We start from the raw sequence: 16,217 nt of genomic DNA, 5'->3' as shown, positions 1-16,217 counted from the left end.
CAGGGAAATGTATCTAAGGAAGCTATCATGGTAGTCCAAGTGATAGATTATGGTGGCATAGATTTGGATGGTAGTAGTGGAAATGGAAAGAAGCGCACAGGCTCAGTGTATGTTTTTGAATTGGAATTACAGGACTTGATGCATTAGATACAGATTGAGTGCAGGGGAGGGGAGGAAAGAAGAATCAAGGATGATGTCTAGGTAGATGGTGATGCCTTAGCTGTGAAGTGGAAGACATCAGGATAAACGGTTTTGGGGTGGTTTGGAAGGAGAACTGACTAAGTCTTTCCCCTCCTTTCTCTAGTTTTTCACTGCTTATTTTCCAATTGCTGCCTCACAACAGTCCAACAAATAATTGAACAGAAATAGATTATTGGGCTGGTGGAAAGACATGGGGAGTGAGAAACAAGGGGTTGTGGTCTCTCTTTTTTTAACCTAGTCACACAGTATTAAAAAGACAGTTGCATTTTATACAAAGAATGGGTTCTTAAAGACCTTTCATATGTAAAAAAAAATGATAATAGGTATCATCTTGGATTACATGTCTAAACCCATGAATAAGAGAAGAAAAAAATACATGTTGGTGCATAGGGGTATAAGAGTGAAAGAACACAAGGATTCCCAGGAGATGTAACAACAAAGGTCAAACCACTTTTACAAGGAGGAAATCATTCTCATTCAGCTTCTTGCTAATTACTTCTTCTTCTATAACCTCTTAGAGTTAGTCTTTATCTGGCCGGGCACGGCAGCTCACACTTGTAATCCCAGCACTCTAGGAGGCTGAGGCAGGAGGATCACCTGGGGTCAGGAGTTCGAGACCAGCCTGGCCAACAGGCTGAAACCCCATCTCTACAAAAACATAGGCATGATGGCGCGTGCCTGTAATCCCAGCTACTTGGGAGGCTGAGGCAGGAGAACTGCTTGAGCCTGGGAGGTGGAGGTTGCAGTGAGCCAAGATTGCGCCATTGCACTCCAGCCTGGGCGACAGAGCAAGAATCCATCTCAAAAAAAAAAAAGAAAAAAAAAAAGAATTAGTCTTTATCCTCTAAGTAGATATATGCTAAGGTATACTTTGAGCTTACAGTGACTGAACTTCCCTGGGAACTACAGTCTCAAGCCCTAGAAGACAGATAGAGTTGGCTTCCAGCTGTCTTTCTGTGGTTTAGAATACCACTTCATTGGCTACAGGGAATTGGCCCGAGAGACTGCACCCGACCTGCACTGAGGCAATCGAATTTCCTCTCACAGGAATTTAGAAATGGGAGGTAAGATAATAAGTTAGTCTCAGTGAAGAAACTAGCATACAACTGTAACATAAGCTTGGGTACTGGGGTACAACAGTAGGACCTTCTCCAGGCAGACTAGAAAAGCACAGTAGGCAGATGTGCAGAGGTAAAAAAATGAAGCAGATACTATAAGAGAAGCAGAGATAAAAAGATAAAGAGATAAAGCAAATTAAAGTCCTAACATCTTTCCAGTTCCTGATTTCATTCTCTTCCTGAGTTCTTGAGTTGTATGAGATATCCCAGTATCTTTATTTTCCATTTTTGCTCAAGCTAAGTGAAGATGGCTTCAATTACTTGAAAGCTAAGAAGACTCGAGTAAAATACTGTGGCATCTTTGTACATGTATTTTCTCAGCAATGCGCTACTATTCTTCTCCACAATTCAATCACTAAACATAGGCATTTCTCCTATAGTATATTATGAATTGAATATAACGTGAATTGAGTACAATGTGACTGATTAGGAATAAGATTCCTAAATTAATTCCTAGCAATAAGATTTGCAATGCATAAAATTCTATTGGTTTGGGTATGGGAAAAAACAATTGCACTGACAACAATGTAACCAGAATATGTGTTAAGGCAGGTAGTAGCATGATGTGAATTATGGGAATGGGGAAAATCTGGGGAATCAGGAATCCTTAGATATGAATATCTTCTGGTTCCTCTGACCTCTTAAACCAGGCCCTTTGCTTGTCCTACTCCTACTTTCCTTGCCAGCATCCTCAACTAAAGTCTACTTCTGATGAAACCACAGTGTAATCTTTCTTACTTGGTTAGAGCCCTGTGGGTTTCTTGGTTGACTCAGCATAACCCCAGCTCTCATCAGCCCCTCTGAGACTAAGTTCAGACATGAAAGTCCCCTAAATCCTGACTATGTCAAACAGAAACTAGGAGAAGCACAGGGAAACTGAAACTCAGAGCCTGTCCCATAGCATATTGCTCCACCAAGTTTCCTCTGAATGCCCATCCTGGGAGTCAGGCTGCCTAATACTGGTACTAGCAATAAGGCGGTTTCTCCCAGACCCAAAGTAAACAGGCGCAAGATCCTTACTTATTTAACACAGAGAGTACATACATCTGATTGCTTTTGCTCTTCTCCATCCCGTGATTTCTCTTGGCTATGACACTGACATGAGATATGACTATGTTCTAAACTTCCAGAGTACCTCAGCCAAGCCTCACTATGCTAAGTGGAAGGAATGCTAGCATATAAATGGTTGAAGTTTGGACTCTGGAGTCATTCCTGAGTGTGAATTCTGGCTACTCCCCTTTCCAGTTCTGTGGCATTAAACAGTCCCTTTAACTCAGCAGTCTCAAACCTTTTTGGGACCAGGGACCAGTTTCATGGAAGACAATTTTTCCATGAACTGGGGGAAGGTGGAGGGAATGGTTTCAGGATGAAACTGTTCCACCTCAGATCATCAAGCATTAGATGATCTCATAAGGATCATCTAATTAGATGAATCCTTAGATTCTCACAAGGAGCATGCAACCTAGATCCCTCACATGTGCAGTTCACAATCAGGTTCACGCTCCTGTGAGAATCTAATGCTGCTGCTAATCTGACAGAAGGTAGAGCTCAAGTGGTCATTCTCATTCACCTGCTGCTCACCTCGTGCTGTGCTGCCCAGTTCCTAAGAGGCCATGGACAGGTACTGGTCTGCAGCCCCGGGGTTGGGGACCCCTGCTTTAACTTGTCTGTTCCTCTTTTTTCCCATGTGTAAAATTACAGGTTGGTAACAGTAACCAATGCATAGAGTTGTTATGTAAAGAGCGTCTTAGAACAGTGGCTGACACATATTAAGTGCTCAATAAATGTAAGCTATTATTATCATTACTATTACCTGAGTCTTCTGGTCTCAGCCTTCAATAATTTAAATAAAACTGCTTAAATTTCCTGTAAAATCAGATATCATACTGACAATTGTTGACAGTGCCAATCAGATTATTCACTAAGCCAAAATCTTCCTACAAAATTGTTGTTGTTGCTACATTGTACTTTCTATTAAAGTTCAACAACATAGAACTAAAAGCTGTAATCAACAGTGTCTTAGTTCATTTTGCACTGCTATAACAAAATACCTGAGACCAGCTAATTTATAAAGAACAGAAGTTTATTTTCTCACAGTTCTGGAGGCTGAGAAGTCCAAAATCAAGGTGCTGGCATTTGGTGAGGGCCTTCTTGCTGCATCATCAAATGGTGGAACACAGAAGGGCAAAAGCACAAGAGAGCAAATCCACCTCACAAGCCCTTTTTATAATAGCATTAATCTATTCATGAGGGTGAAATCTTCATGACCTAAACACTTCTCATTAGGCCCCAACTCCCAGTATTGTCATACTGAGGATTAAGTTTCCAATACATGAATTCTGGGGGACACATTCAAACCATAGCAAACAGTAACACTTAACATTTATTGACCAATTTCTGTTTCTAACTGAGCATTTTACATGCACTAATTTAATCCATTGTCCCATCTACCCCTTGGGGTAGAAACTTCTTATTCTCATGGTAGACTTCTACTGATATTTAGGATAAAAAGAAAACAAATTTAAGATGTTTGTTCTTAAGTAGAATTGTTTTTCTTTACTTGGGGAAAATAGTTGATTCTTGTCTACTGTTGGAATTTTCTCAATTGATTCATGTTAGAGGTTTTCTTTGTTTTACAAAGCTATAAATAAAGTGAACTAAGCAATTAGTAGCTGTTTCAAATACAGTTTAATTTATGTGCTAAAAATTATTGAGATTTTTAATGATTTCTCACATGCTTACACACAATCTTGTGTGTTTTTCAAGCTTTGAAAAACAAATTGATTTCAAACAAAATTCTTAACCTGTTCAAGACTGTTTGTAAAGAAATCCAAGAATTTTATGAATTTTTATATTTTTCTCTATAAAATTTAACTCTTATCTACACATTATACTGTATGTAATTTTACCAATAAAAATACCAATGTAGGTTTCATATAAAACATTCTTTTCACTTTCACAATTACCTGTTAAGAAGGTTCTCTACTTCTTGAACTTCTGATATGGACTCTTCATTATCAGAAAGGACACGAGTTTGAAATTTTCTATCTTGGAAATCATATAGCATCACAATAATAAGACTGCTCAAATGATCTGGCTATCAAGGGAAAACATATATAAAGAAAAGTGTACAAACAATATCTAACCAGCAATATTTTCCATTCCATTATTTTTCATAACAGAGCAGGAATATGACTATTTTTACATAGTCTGATTGGATTTGGAAGGTCTTCAAAATAGAAAAAAATCCAGAAAAAAAACCCTTTCAAAAGAGACAGTTTTTGGTATGTTCACCAAAATGAATATTAGAAGTTAAAAGGAATCTATATTTAAGAGGTTTCAATATTCAGCAAACTATTTAAATCTTTTTTTTTTTTTTTTTGAGACGGAGTTTCACTCTTGTTGTCTAGGCTGGAGTGCAATGGCACAATCTCGGCTCACTGCAACCTCTGCCTCCTGGGTTTTCAAGCAATTCTCCTGCCTCAGCCTCCAAAGTAGCTGGGATTACAGGCATGTGCCACCACACCCGGCTAATTTTGTATTTTTAGTAGAGACGGGGTTTCTCCATGTTGGTCAGGCTGGTCTCGAACTCCCGACCTCAGGTGATCCGCCCGCCTCGGCCTCCCAAAGTGCTGAGATTACAGATGTGAGCCACTGCGCCTGGCCTCAAACTATTTAAATCTAAAGGCTTTTAAACACTTTCTTTAAAAAAAAAAATCATGAAACGATGTAATTCTAAAACTTATCTACTTACTATTGTGGTACTTGGGAAGATACAGCTGTCTATCAATATAGTTTCCAAAATATCTTGATCTGCAAAACAAGGGAAAGGCCTATCACCGAAAATACAAAGTAGAAAATGAAAACTCTGGAATCAAAATACACTGTAATAATGCCATAAAATATATTTACTTTCATATCTAAAATATACCTCAATTCTGGATAATGACTTAAATTACAATGACATGACAAAATATTTATAATCTTTATGAATGCTGGACCCTTATGACCTAGGGTCCGCATGGAATCATAGTCAAAGAAGCATTATCTGAATAGTCAAAGCAGTAATAAAAGGATTCCAATCTTTAATGTATGGCCTTTGAAAAACATTAAAGAGGATCTAATTAATAATGTTGAGCAATAGTTTTCTTATTCTTTTAATGTATTGCTGGATTTGATTTGCTAATTTTTTTGGTTTTGTTTTTGAGACAGAGTCTTGCTCTGTCATCTAGGCTGGAGTACAATGGTGCAATCTCAGCTCACTGCAACGTCTGCCTCCCAGGTTCAAGCAATTCTGCCTCAGCCTCCAGAGTAGCTGGGACTACAGGTATGCACCACCACACCTGGCTAATTTTTGTATTTTTTGTAGAAATGGGGTTTCACCCTGTTGGCCAAGCTGGTCTCGAATTCTTGACCTTAGGTGATCTGCCCGCCTAGGCCTCCCAAAGTGCTGGGATTACAAGCATGAGCCACCATACCCGGCTGCTAATGTTTTATTTAGAATTTTTGTTGTATGTTCATGTTCATGAGGGATGTTGGTCTATAATTTTCTTTTCTTGTAATATCCTTGTCAGTGTTGGTATCAGTTTTGCAGCCGATGAGTGGAAACTGTTCTCTCTTCCTCTATTCTCTCAGAGTTTGTGTTACATTGGTATTATTTCTTAACTATTTAGTAAAACTCAATAGTGAAGACATTGATGTGATGACATTTAATCTAAGACTCAAATGACAAGGAGTTAGCCATGTGAATATCTACGAAGGGACAGCATTCCAGGCAGAAGTTATGATAACTGCAAAGGCGGTTAAGTAGAAACAAGTGGACATATTTAAAAACTTCCGCAGGGAACACGAGTGCTCTTTTTGGTATAACTACTTAAACTATATATACATCATATAACAAATGCTTTATTTTATTTATTTATTTATTTATGAGACAGAGTCTCGCTCTATCACACCGGCTGGAGTGCAGTGGTGCAATCTCGGTTCACTGCAACCTCCACCTCCCGGGTTCAAACGATTCTCCTGTCTCAGCCTACCAAGCAGCTGGGATTACAGGTGTGCATCACAGCATCACAACTAATTTTTGTATTTTTAGTAGAGACGGGGTTTCACCATGTTGACCAGGCTGGTCTCGAACTCCTGACCTCAGGTGATCTGCCCGCCTCAGCCTCCCAAAGTGCTGGGATTAGAGGCATGAGCCACCGTGCCCGGCATATAACAAATGCTTTAATCAGTTAAACAGAAAGGTAGGCCTGCCTAGCTTCAATTTATTCAATATTTATGGAAAGCCTACTATAACCAAGGTATAAATTGAATTTATACCTTGAATTTGAATTCATGAATTTTCTTTTTTTTTTGAGACAGAGTCTTGCTCTGTCACCCAGGCTGGAGGGCAATGGTGCTGTCACAGCTTACTGCAACCTCCACCTCCTGGGCTCAAGCAACCCTCCTGCCTCAGTCTCCCAAGTTGCTGGGACTACAGGTGTGTGGCACCACACCTGGCTAATTTTTGTATTTTTTACTTTTTTATTGTTTTTATTTTTATTTTTTGTTTTTTAAAATATTATCTTTGTATTTTTTGTAGAGATGGGTTTTTGCCATGTTGGCTAAGCTGGTCTCCAACTCCTGGCCTCAAGTGATCTGCCCACTTTGGCTTCCCAAGTGTTGGGGTTACAGGCGTGAGCCACCATGCCTCGCCTAAATTTCATTTTTCATTTGGGAGATAGGAAAACTAAAAAGAAGTGACTAATTTGGGAGCACAGACTCATTTTCCCATAGAAATCCTCTGGGAATCATTATCCACATTCTAGCCACGATTATGTACTTGTACTTCACAAGGTAATTATCCTTATAAGGAAATGAAGTTTACAGTTTCACATCCTTAGTACTTTCAAACCAATTCCCATCTACTTCATACCTTTTGTACTTTTTTTTTCACAACAAGTACAGTATTAGAAAGAAGGATTTCTAACTTGGCAGATCTCTTTGAGCAATGGAGATGCTGGACTCCTAAGAAATAGAAGAAGCTGGCCGGGTGTGGTGACTCACGCCTGTAATCCTAGCACTTTGGGAGGCCAAGACAGGTGGATCATCTGAGGTCAAGAGTTCAAGGCCAGCCTGGCTAACATGGTGAAACCCAGTTTCTACTAAAAATACAAAAAATTATCCAGGCGTGGTGGCGCACCTCTAATCCCACCTACTTGGGAGGCTGAGGCAAGAGAATCTCTTGAACCTGGGAGGCAGAGGTTGCAGTGAGCCGAGATCATGACATTGCATTCTGGCTTGGGCAATAAGAGCGAGACTCCGTCTCAGAAAAAACAAAACAAAACAAAACAAACAGGAATAGGAGAGGCAGGATGAACAAACAGAGAACAGAACATCCTTTTCCCAATAATTGCATTTTTTCCCCCTAGGGCTCTTGTCAAAACCAATATCACCTTTAGGATGCCTTTGATATTGTGCAGAATGCATTACTTTTGTGTATAGATAGATAGATAGATAGAAAGATAGATAGATAGATAGATAGATAGATAGATAGATAGATAGATACAATTTTACCTTCTTACATAGTAATATCAGCATGAATAACTGTATACTTTACACAGATGCTCCTTGCCTTACAATGGGGTTATATCCTGATAACACGTCATAAGTTAAAAATATTGTATATCAAAAATGCATGTAATACATCTATCCTACTAAACATCATAGCTTAGCTTAGGCTATCTTAAACACATTCAGAACACTTACATAGGCCTGTAGTTGGGCAAAATTATCCAACACAAAGTCTATTTTATAATAAAGTGCTGACCATCTCATGTAACTTATTTATTTGTTTATTTATTTATTTATTGAGATGGAATCTCGCTCTGTCGCCGAGGCTGGAGTGCAGTGGTGCAATCTCGGCTCACTGCAACCTCTGCCTCCCAGGTTCAAGCGATCCTCCTGCCTCAGCCTCCCAAGTAGCTGGAACTACAAGCGCCCACCACCATGCCCAGCTAATTTTTGTATTTTTAGTAGAGACAGGGTTTCACCATATTAGCAAGGCTGGTCTCAAACTCCTGACCTTGTGATCCACCCACCTCAGCCTCCCAAAGTGCTGAGATTACATGCGTGAGGCACCGCACCCGGCCCTTTTTTGTTTGTTTTTATGTAACTTATTAAATACTGAAAGTAAAACACAGAATGGTTGTGTGGGTACTCAAAGTATGGTTTCTACTGAATGTATATAGCTTTTACATCATGGTAAAGAGGAAAAAGTATAAGGACCCCCATCATAAATTGGGGACTGTGTATATAATGTTTTCTATGTGCTTGACAATGTTCTAAGTGCATTTCATATATTAATTCATTTAATCTCCACAACAACCATATGAATTAGGTTGTTTTATTTCATAGGAAATGGGGCACAGCACAGTTAAGTAATGTGTTCATAGTCACATAGCAAGTAGCAGATAAAGGAGTCAAACCCAGGCAGTCTGGCACCAAAGTATATGCACTTCACCACATTATGCTGCCTTCCTCTTATTATTCTTATGACAAACCAGCGTAACCAAATACAACACACTGACAATGCTAATTTAGGTTATCAGGACTTACTTGAAAGTTGCAAAGCGTGCCTATTATAGAATTCAGCCCAATAACTCCAATTATCTCTCCCTCTCCCCACTAATTAAAGCTTCTCTTCAGTCTGCTTCAGGGATCTCTTAACCACCATTTTACATGTTTCCATGTGGAGGGCCTTACCCTAGAGAAACACCTTAACTCTCTACCCTTTCTTACTACTCCCCATGAAAGAAAAATTGGGTTTATTAGACAGGTGAAATTGGAAGAAGGAACTGGGGCATCTCTCTCCCTCTTCCTGCTCAGCAGGCCTGGGTGGCCAAACTCTGGATATTCTAAAGAAACGGTTGGCCTTTGACTGGTTCCTAGGAGATAACCTCTAAGTTCTTAGAATATCTTGTCTGATAAAGGTATTTTTTTTTTTTCCCCCTGGGGTCCTAGACCACACAGTATCAGCTTGGTCTCTGAAGAAGCTAGAGACTGAATAACTAAGGTCAGCCACACGACTGCACCTTGTCTACGAAACTGACCCCCCAATAAAAATGCTAAACAAACAGCAAGGCTCAGATGAGCTTCCCTAGTTGACAATGCTTCATTCATGTTGTCATTTATCATTGGTGGGAGAATTAAGCACTCTCCATAGACCACCCTGGGAAAGGAAAATAGGAAGCTTGCGTCTAGTCTCTCCTGGACTCTGCCCTATGTACCTTTACTTGTTGCTGATTTTAATCTGTCCTTTCACTGTAATAAACTATAACAATGAGTATAACAGCTTTGCTGAGTTCTGTCAGTCCTTGTAGCAAATTATTGAATCCGGAGGTGGTCTTAGGAACCCCTGACTACAATTACTAATTCCCAAAAGCTATAACCAAACCATATGTTAAGCATTTACTGTTTCTCTCTGACAGATGATATGATTCTGAAATCACCAGGTTAATGCCACAATCAGTTCCTGGGATTCGAAGTTCAACAACAAAAATATAAACCTAGAGAAGGTGGAGAAAGAAGCCAGGAAAAAGATCAGCAATTTCAGGGATATCTCTTTCTCCAATTTTTTTTTTTATTTGTTGTTTGTTCAATTCTTTAAAAAAAAAAATTGCCAGGTTTTTATTTTTAAAAAAAAATTTTAGGCCAGGCACGGTGGCTCATGCCTGTAATCCCAGCATTTTGGGAGGCCGAGGCAGGCGGACCACAAGGTCAGGAGATCGAGACCATCCTGGCTAACATGGTGAAACCCCGTCTCTACTAAAAATACAAAAAATTAGCCGGGCATGGTGGCACATGCCTGTAGTCCTAGCTACTAGGGAGGCTGAGGCAGAAGAATAACTTGAACCTGGGAGAAAGAGGTTGCAGTGAGCCGAGATCACGCCACTGCACTCCAGTCTGGGTGACAGAGCAAGATTCCATCAATAAATTAATTAATTAATTGGCTACTGGTACTCTACTGCTTTGACAAAACTCTCAATAGGAATAGGCAAATTTTCATTAGTAATTCTACCTTTGTTAGCAGAAAATTGACCTTGGGGTTATTTGGTAAAGCAGAAATAATGGCACTTTTCATTTCAAAAAACATTTCACGGAGCCCTTTAAATCTTTAAAAGGTTAACCAGATAAATATACTTCCTGTCTTGAAAGACCTTATATACAATGAAGGACATCAACGAAGGAACAAACAATAAAACTGAAAAGCATAAGACAAAACCAAAGGAATACAGTTAACGTTTGTATAATTAAGAGATTTTGTTATTGTTTTTCTTCTACTTCCTTAAATATTATGGTAATGTGATTTAATTACCTGTTCACAAATTCACAAACGAAAGGGACCATTACTCAAGCTCTCTTTAATTTTCACAATAACCTTTGCAGTTTTACAGCTCCTATAAAATCTTAAGGAAGAAATTCTGAGTTTTCTTTTCTGAATCATTATTCCTTGAACTTATACTGTATAAGCCAGATGTAAGTTTACAAAATATCACATGTGAAAGTATTGACAGAACACTGATAATACGGAAGATAAAAGTGAAATGCATAAGAGCCTCCAATATTTTATTTTATTTTTATTTTTAGACGGAGTTTTGCTCTTGTCGCCCAGGCTGGAGTGCAATGGCACGATCTCGGCTCACCGCAACCTCTGCCTCCTGGGTTCAAACAATTCTCCTGCCTCAGCCTCCCAAGTAGCGGGGACTACAGGCATGCACCACCACACCCAGCTAATTTTTGTATTTTTAATAGAGACAGGGTTTCACCATCTTGGCCAGGCTCGTCTCGAACTCCTGACCTCATGATCCACTCGCCTCGGCCTCCCAAAGTGCTGGGATTACAGGCATGAGCCACCATGCCCGGCCCATCCTCCAATATTTTAAAAATGAAATAGCAGATGGCTTATTGCAGTGGCTCACACCTGTAATCCCAGCAATTTGGGAGGCCAATGTGGGCAGATTACCTGAGGTTAGGAGTTCAAGACCAGCCTGGCCAACATGGTGAAACCCCCATCTTTACTAAAAATACAAAAATTAGCTGGGCATGGTGGCAGGCGCCTATAATCCCAGCTACTTGGGAGGCCGAGGCAGAGAATCGCTTGAACCCAGGAGGCAGAGGTTGCAGTGAACCGAGACTGCACAACTGACTGCACTCCAGCCTAGGCGACAGAGCAAAACTCTGTCTCAAAAAAAAAAAAAAGAGGAAAAGGAAAATAGCAGACTCCTAATTATCTTGGAAAACCCACTACGTAAAATTCTGATTTTATTCTATTTGCACATTCAAGAATTACTGATAATTTAAAGCAAGACTGTTGTATTAGTCCGTTTTTATGCTGCTGATAAAGATATACCCGAGACTGGGGAATTAACAAAAGACAGAGGTTTAATGGACTTACAGTTCTATATGGCTGGGGAGGCCTCACAATCATGGCAGAAGGTGAAAGGCACATCTCACATGGCAGCAGACAAGGGAAGAGAGCTTGTGCAGGGAAACTCCCCCTTATAGAACCATCAGATCTCATGACACTTATTAACTATCATGAGAACAAGTACAAGAAAGACCTGTCCCCATGATTCCATTACCTCCCGCCAGGTCCCTCTCACAATATGTGGGAATTCAAGATGAGATTTGGGTGGGGACACAGCCAAACCATATCAACGTATTATTATAAGAAAAAAATGTATTTAACAAGTAAACAATACCATCTTACCTTATAATTTGAACTTATAAAAATGAATGTTTCAAGAAAAGAAGTTTTGTAAAGGTTTATGATAATTTATTTGAATGGGATTTTCTGTGTCATTAAGAAAGATCACAGCACTTTGGGAGGCCAAGACAGGTGGATCACGAGGTCAGGAGTTCAAGACCAGCCTGGGCAAGATGGAGAAGCCCCATCTCTACTAAAAATAAAAAATTAGCCAGGCATGGTGGCAGGTGCCACTTGGGAGCTACTTGGGAGACTGGGGCAGAGAAGTGCTTGAACCTGGGTGGCGGAGGTTGCAGTGAGTCTAGATTGTGCCACTGCACTCCAGCCTGGGTGACAGAGCAAGACTCTGTCTCAAAAAAAAAAAAAAAGAGACAGATAAAATAATTACAAGATCTTTCATAAAATAGAAAATAGGATGGAGAATAATCTATCACACATATCACTATAATACAATCATTTAGTTAATGCATTAATTTTATATAGAATTATAATTCAGACTTTTCTTATTGAGTACTAAAGGTAATATTCAATATTCTATTAGGAGAACAAATTGCCTAGAATAGAATTCTAGCATTAACATTAAATGCCAATTAATCAACACAGCTGCCCAGTCTGCATTTCACTGTTACAAGAAAAAAAAGTGTAAAAATGTTCATTTGATTCACTGCATGAAATGCAACACTTTGGTTGGGGGACAGGGGGAGAAGAGGGATGAAATAAACTCTCAGAGATTAAACTGGAGGAGGAAGAATGGTTAAGACAGACTTAAAAGGAAAAGAGAAATTACTGAGGAGAAAAAGAAACGAAAAATAAAGAGAAGTTGTTTCACATCATACAAATTTTTCTCCATGACAAATTGCTGGCTTCAGAGTTAAGCTACATTATCTCTGCAGACAACCAAAAATATATATTCCTGTCTAAATAATCAGTGAGACATTTTAATTCAACTGAGCATTTTTTTTTAATTTTAAAAAAGAGAGATGGGGGCCAGGTGTGGTGGCTCACGCCTGTAATCCCAGCACTTTGGGAGGCTGAGGCGGGTGGATCACAAAGTCAGGAGACGGAGACCATCCTGGCTAACACTGTGAAACCCTGTCTCTATTAAAAATACAAAAAATTAGCCAGGCATGGTGCGGGCACCTGTAGTCCCAGCTGCTCGGGAGGCTGAGGCATGAGAATGGCATGAACCCAGGAGGCGGAGCTTGCAGTGAGCCAAGATTGCACCACTGCACTCCAGCCCGGGCAACAGAGTGAGACTCCATCTCAAAAAAAATAAAAAATAAAACTAAAAATAGAGATGGGGTCTTGCTATGTTGTCCAGGTTTGTCTTGAACTCCTGAAGTCAAGCAATCCTCCCACCTCTGCCTCCCAAAGTACTGAGATTACAAGTGTAAGCCACTGTGCCTGGCTGAACTGAGTAATTAACTGCCTCCTATGAGCAAGGATGTATAAGGCTCATCAAGTACTAAGAAAATCATGCAAAAGAGTGTTGCCCTTTTTAAGATGTCTCTTTAGGAAGGCTTCTGCTCATCATTTTGGCCATGCTGCTAATATTCTAAAAATTTCTGGAACTTCTTTGTGGAACTACATTCAATCAGTTTACAAACCAACAAAGTTTTTAGTCACAGCTAGTACAAAAACAAACAACTTCAAGCCTTTTGACTGCTCTCCTCATGGTAGCAGTATTTCCTCATTTCCTAGTGTCAATTCCACAGGGTCTTGCTCTGTCACCAGGTTAGAGTGCAATGACACCATCTTGGCTCACTGCAACCTCTGCCTCCCAGGCTCAAGCGATCCTCCCACCTCAACCTGCCAAGTATCTGGGACTACAGACATGTGCCGCCATAATGGGCTAATTTTTAAATTTTTTTGTAGAGAGATCTCACTATATGCCCAGGCTGGTCTTTAACGCCTGAGCTCAATAAATCCTCCCACCTTGGCCTCGAAAAGTGCTGGGATTATAGGCCTGAGCAACCACCCATGGCCTCAGATTTATAACTAACCATCCTTGAGTCTCAAACCCTGAAGGCAAATTAGAAAGGGAAGTTCTACTAAAGTTTGCCTCCTCCCATTAAAGCTATTGGCTATGAATGGGATAGTCTTAATTGGGGTTGGTGTAATTCTGATATTCATTTTTTAAATTTTGCACCTTTTCTTTTTATTCCGTCTCTGTTCCTCTCCCCATCCTCCCTTACTGGTTTTATATTTGTGAAAGCTCATAAACTAAAATACCAAGAAAGGTAAACACAGGGAATGGAAAGAAATACACAGGGAGGCCGGGCGTGGTGGCTCATTGCCTGTAATCCCAGCACTTTGGGAGGCTGAAGCAGGAGGATCCCTTGAGGTCCAGAGTTTGAGACCAGCCCAGACAATAAAGCGAGACCCCCAACTCTACGGAGGGAAAAAAAAAAATACAGGGAGAGGGAAATGATCATTGGAATAAATTGTTTCCTTGTTCAATGTAATGACCGCGCACTACACCGATCTAAGGACAAACACAGTGCACGGGGAAATCTGCAGTCCTGGGCTGGAAGAGCTAGTTTCATGGGAACCCTAATTCCTTGACACTTGCAATTAACCAAAGATATGCACATGCCTAAAACCAAAACCTGGTGTGAATGAGGGGCAGGGAGGAGGAGGGCTGCATTCCCCAAATTCTCTCGCTATTATTTTCTTTTAGTGTTGATCCTCCAGACTGGCACAACTCACATTTCAGGGCACTGAAAGCCAGCTCATAAGACAAACGCTGAAAGGACTGATCCTCAGACTCGGACAAGGACCGCAGGGGTTCATTCCCATACTTGATTAAGACTTTCTGTGCCGACTTTTCGATTCGAATACCCTGAAAAATGTTGGCTGCCATGACATAAACGGAGTCCGGATAGCCCGTTTTCTCGGGTACACCAGCTGAGCTTTTCCCACCGGACAGAGGCAAGGAAGTGAGTTGGGAAATGATCTCGGGATCGTCTTCGTTCGAAAACTCCAGTTCGCCCGTGGAGTTCAGCATGTCTGCCCCTCGCCTGTCGTGAGTGCCTCACCCTGGGGTTAGAATTCCAATGTTCCAGGAAACGGCTTTCCTCGCATCTGCAGCATGGTCTCTGTGAAGAGAGAAGGTGATCGCAGTAAATCAGTCTTTCTGCAGCACCCCCGTGGGTGGCCCCCTTCGTTGTGGCCTTAAAGACTAAGAGGGGGCATTTCCTGGCCTATCTGAGTGTCCCAGACTTCGAGCCGGACAAGCCGCGCACGGAACTTCCGCACGCTCAAAAAAAAAAAAAAAAAAAAAAACGAGGAGGGGTGCAGCGGCGGCGGGAGAAGCGCCCCGAGGAGACTGGCTTCCCTCAAGCCAGTCTGGGGGCAGAGCTGCCCCCGGAGCCCCTCCGTGTCCCCACAGCCCAGTCACCTGCTCCCCCGACTCCTCCCTTACCCCGAGGGCGGATGGTTCCCGGGGCTTCGGGAACGAAGACACGGAGGCCGGCGTCGGTCACAGGCCCTTGGGAGCCCCGGGACTGCGGGGCGACGGCTGCTGCCCGCGAAGGCCGTTTGGTTCAAATGCAGCCACTCCCACCGGCCGGATTCGGGGCAGGGGGGTCGCGGTCTCTGGCGCCCGGTTCACTCCGGTGTCGTGAAGTGGTGAGCGCCTCGGCGCCTTGCCTGGCCTCGTGCGTGAGGCCTTCGCGGACGTGGCGGCGGAGAAGGGTGAGCGCGGGGCCCGGGGTCTGGCTGGCTCAGGCCGAGGAAAGCTCAGCCTCCCGCCCGAGTCTGGGAGTCGACCGGTCCCGGACCCGGTCTTCATGGCAACCACGAGCGGAGGTGGGGCAGGGGGCGCGGCGCGCGGGCCGTTCCCGCGGGATTTGGCGGGTGCTGCCTGTTGGAGGGAGAGTCGCTCTTCCCCCAGCGCGCGGTTACACCTGTTTCAGCCCCTCCGAGCCAGAGGCCTCTTGCACAGTTCCTGGACCTCACCGGGCCTGAGTGCGTGCCCTTGGCTTTCTTTATAAACATTTGGGGATATTTTTGAAGTAGTCTGACGTAGTTCCGTGGTTTTAACTCACAAGTCCCTGAAGTCCCTGTTAAAACTACACATTCTTTAAAACATTTTTTAAATATAGTAATAATTTTTTTTTGAGACATGGTCTCGCTCTGTCACCCAG

At 41.7% G+C, this 16,217-nt stretch overlaps 1 protein-coding gene across 4 annotated transcripts in view; it reads right to left on the bottom strand.

Annotated features, from left to right (window-relative positions):
- The window catches only part of NSUN7 (NOP2/Sun RNA methyltransferase family member 7), a 48,329-nt gene extending 32,367 nt beyond the window's left edge, over positions 1–15,962 (bottom strand). For 3 of the 4 annotated variants that reach the window (XM_055246451.2, XM_055246448.2, XM_055246450.2), the window contains exons 1-4: positions 15,494–15,962; positions 14,779–15,167; positions 5,074–5,132; positions 4,286–4,416 (exon numbers count right to left, since the gene is read on the bottom strand). In XM_055246451.2, the coding sequence (XP_055102426.1) occupies positions 4,286–4,416; positions 5,074–5,132; positions 14,779–15,076 (488 nt within the window). In that variant the 5' untranslated portion in view covers positions 15,077–15,167; positions 15,494–15,962. The remainder of the gene's footprint in view (positions 1–4,285; positions 4,417–5,073; positions 5,133–14,778; positions 15,168–15,493) is intronic. The other variant, XM_055246447.2, reaches the window with a different exon arrangement.
- Positions 15,963–16,217: the final 255 nt, after the last annotated feature.

Source organism: Symphalangus syndactylus, chromosome 16 (genome assembly GCF_028878055.3).
Source record: "Symphalangus syndactylus isolate Jambi chromosome 16, NHGRI_mSymSyn1-v2.1_pri, whole genome shotgun sequence".
Classification (NCBI taxonomy): Eukaryota; Metazoa; Chordata; class Mammalia; order Primates; family Hylobatidae; genus Symphalangus; species Symphalangus syndactylus.
The sequence above is the reverse complement of the archived record's forward strand: the minus strand, read 5'-3'. Positions and strand labels throughout refer to the sequence as shown.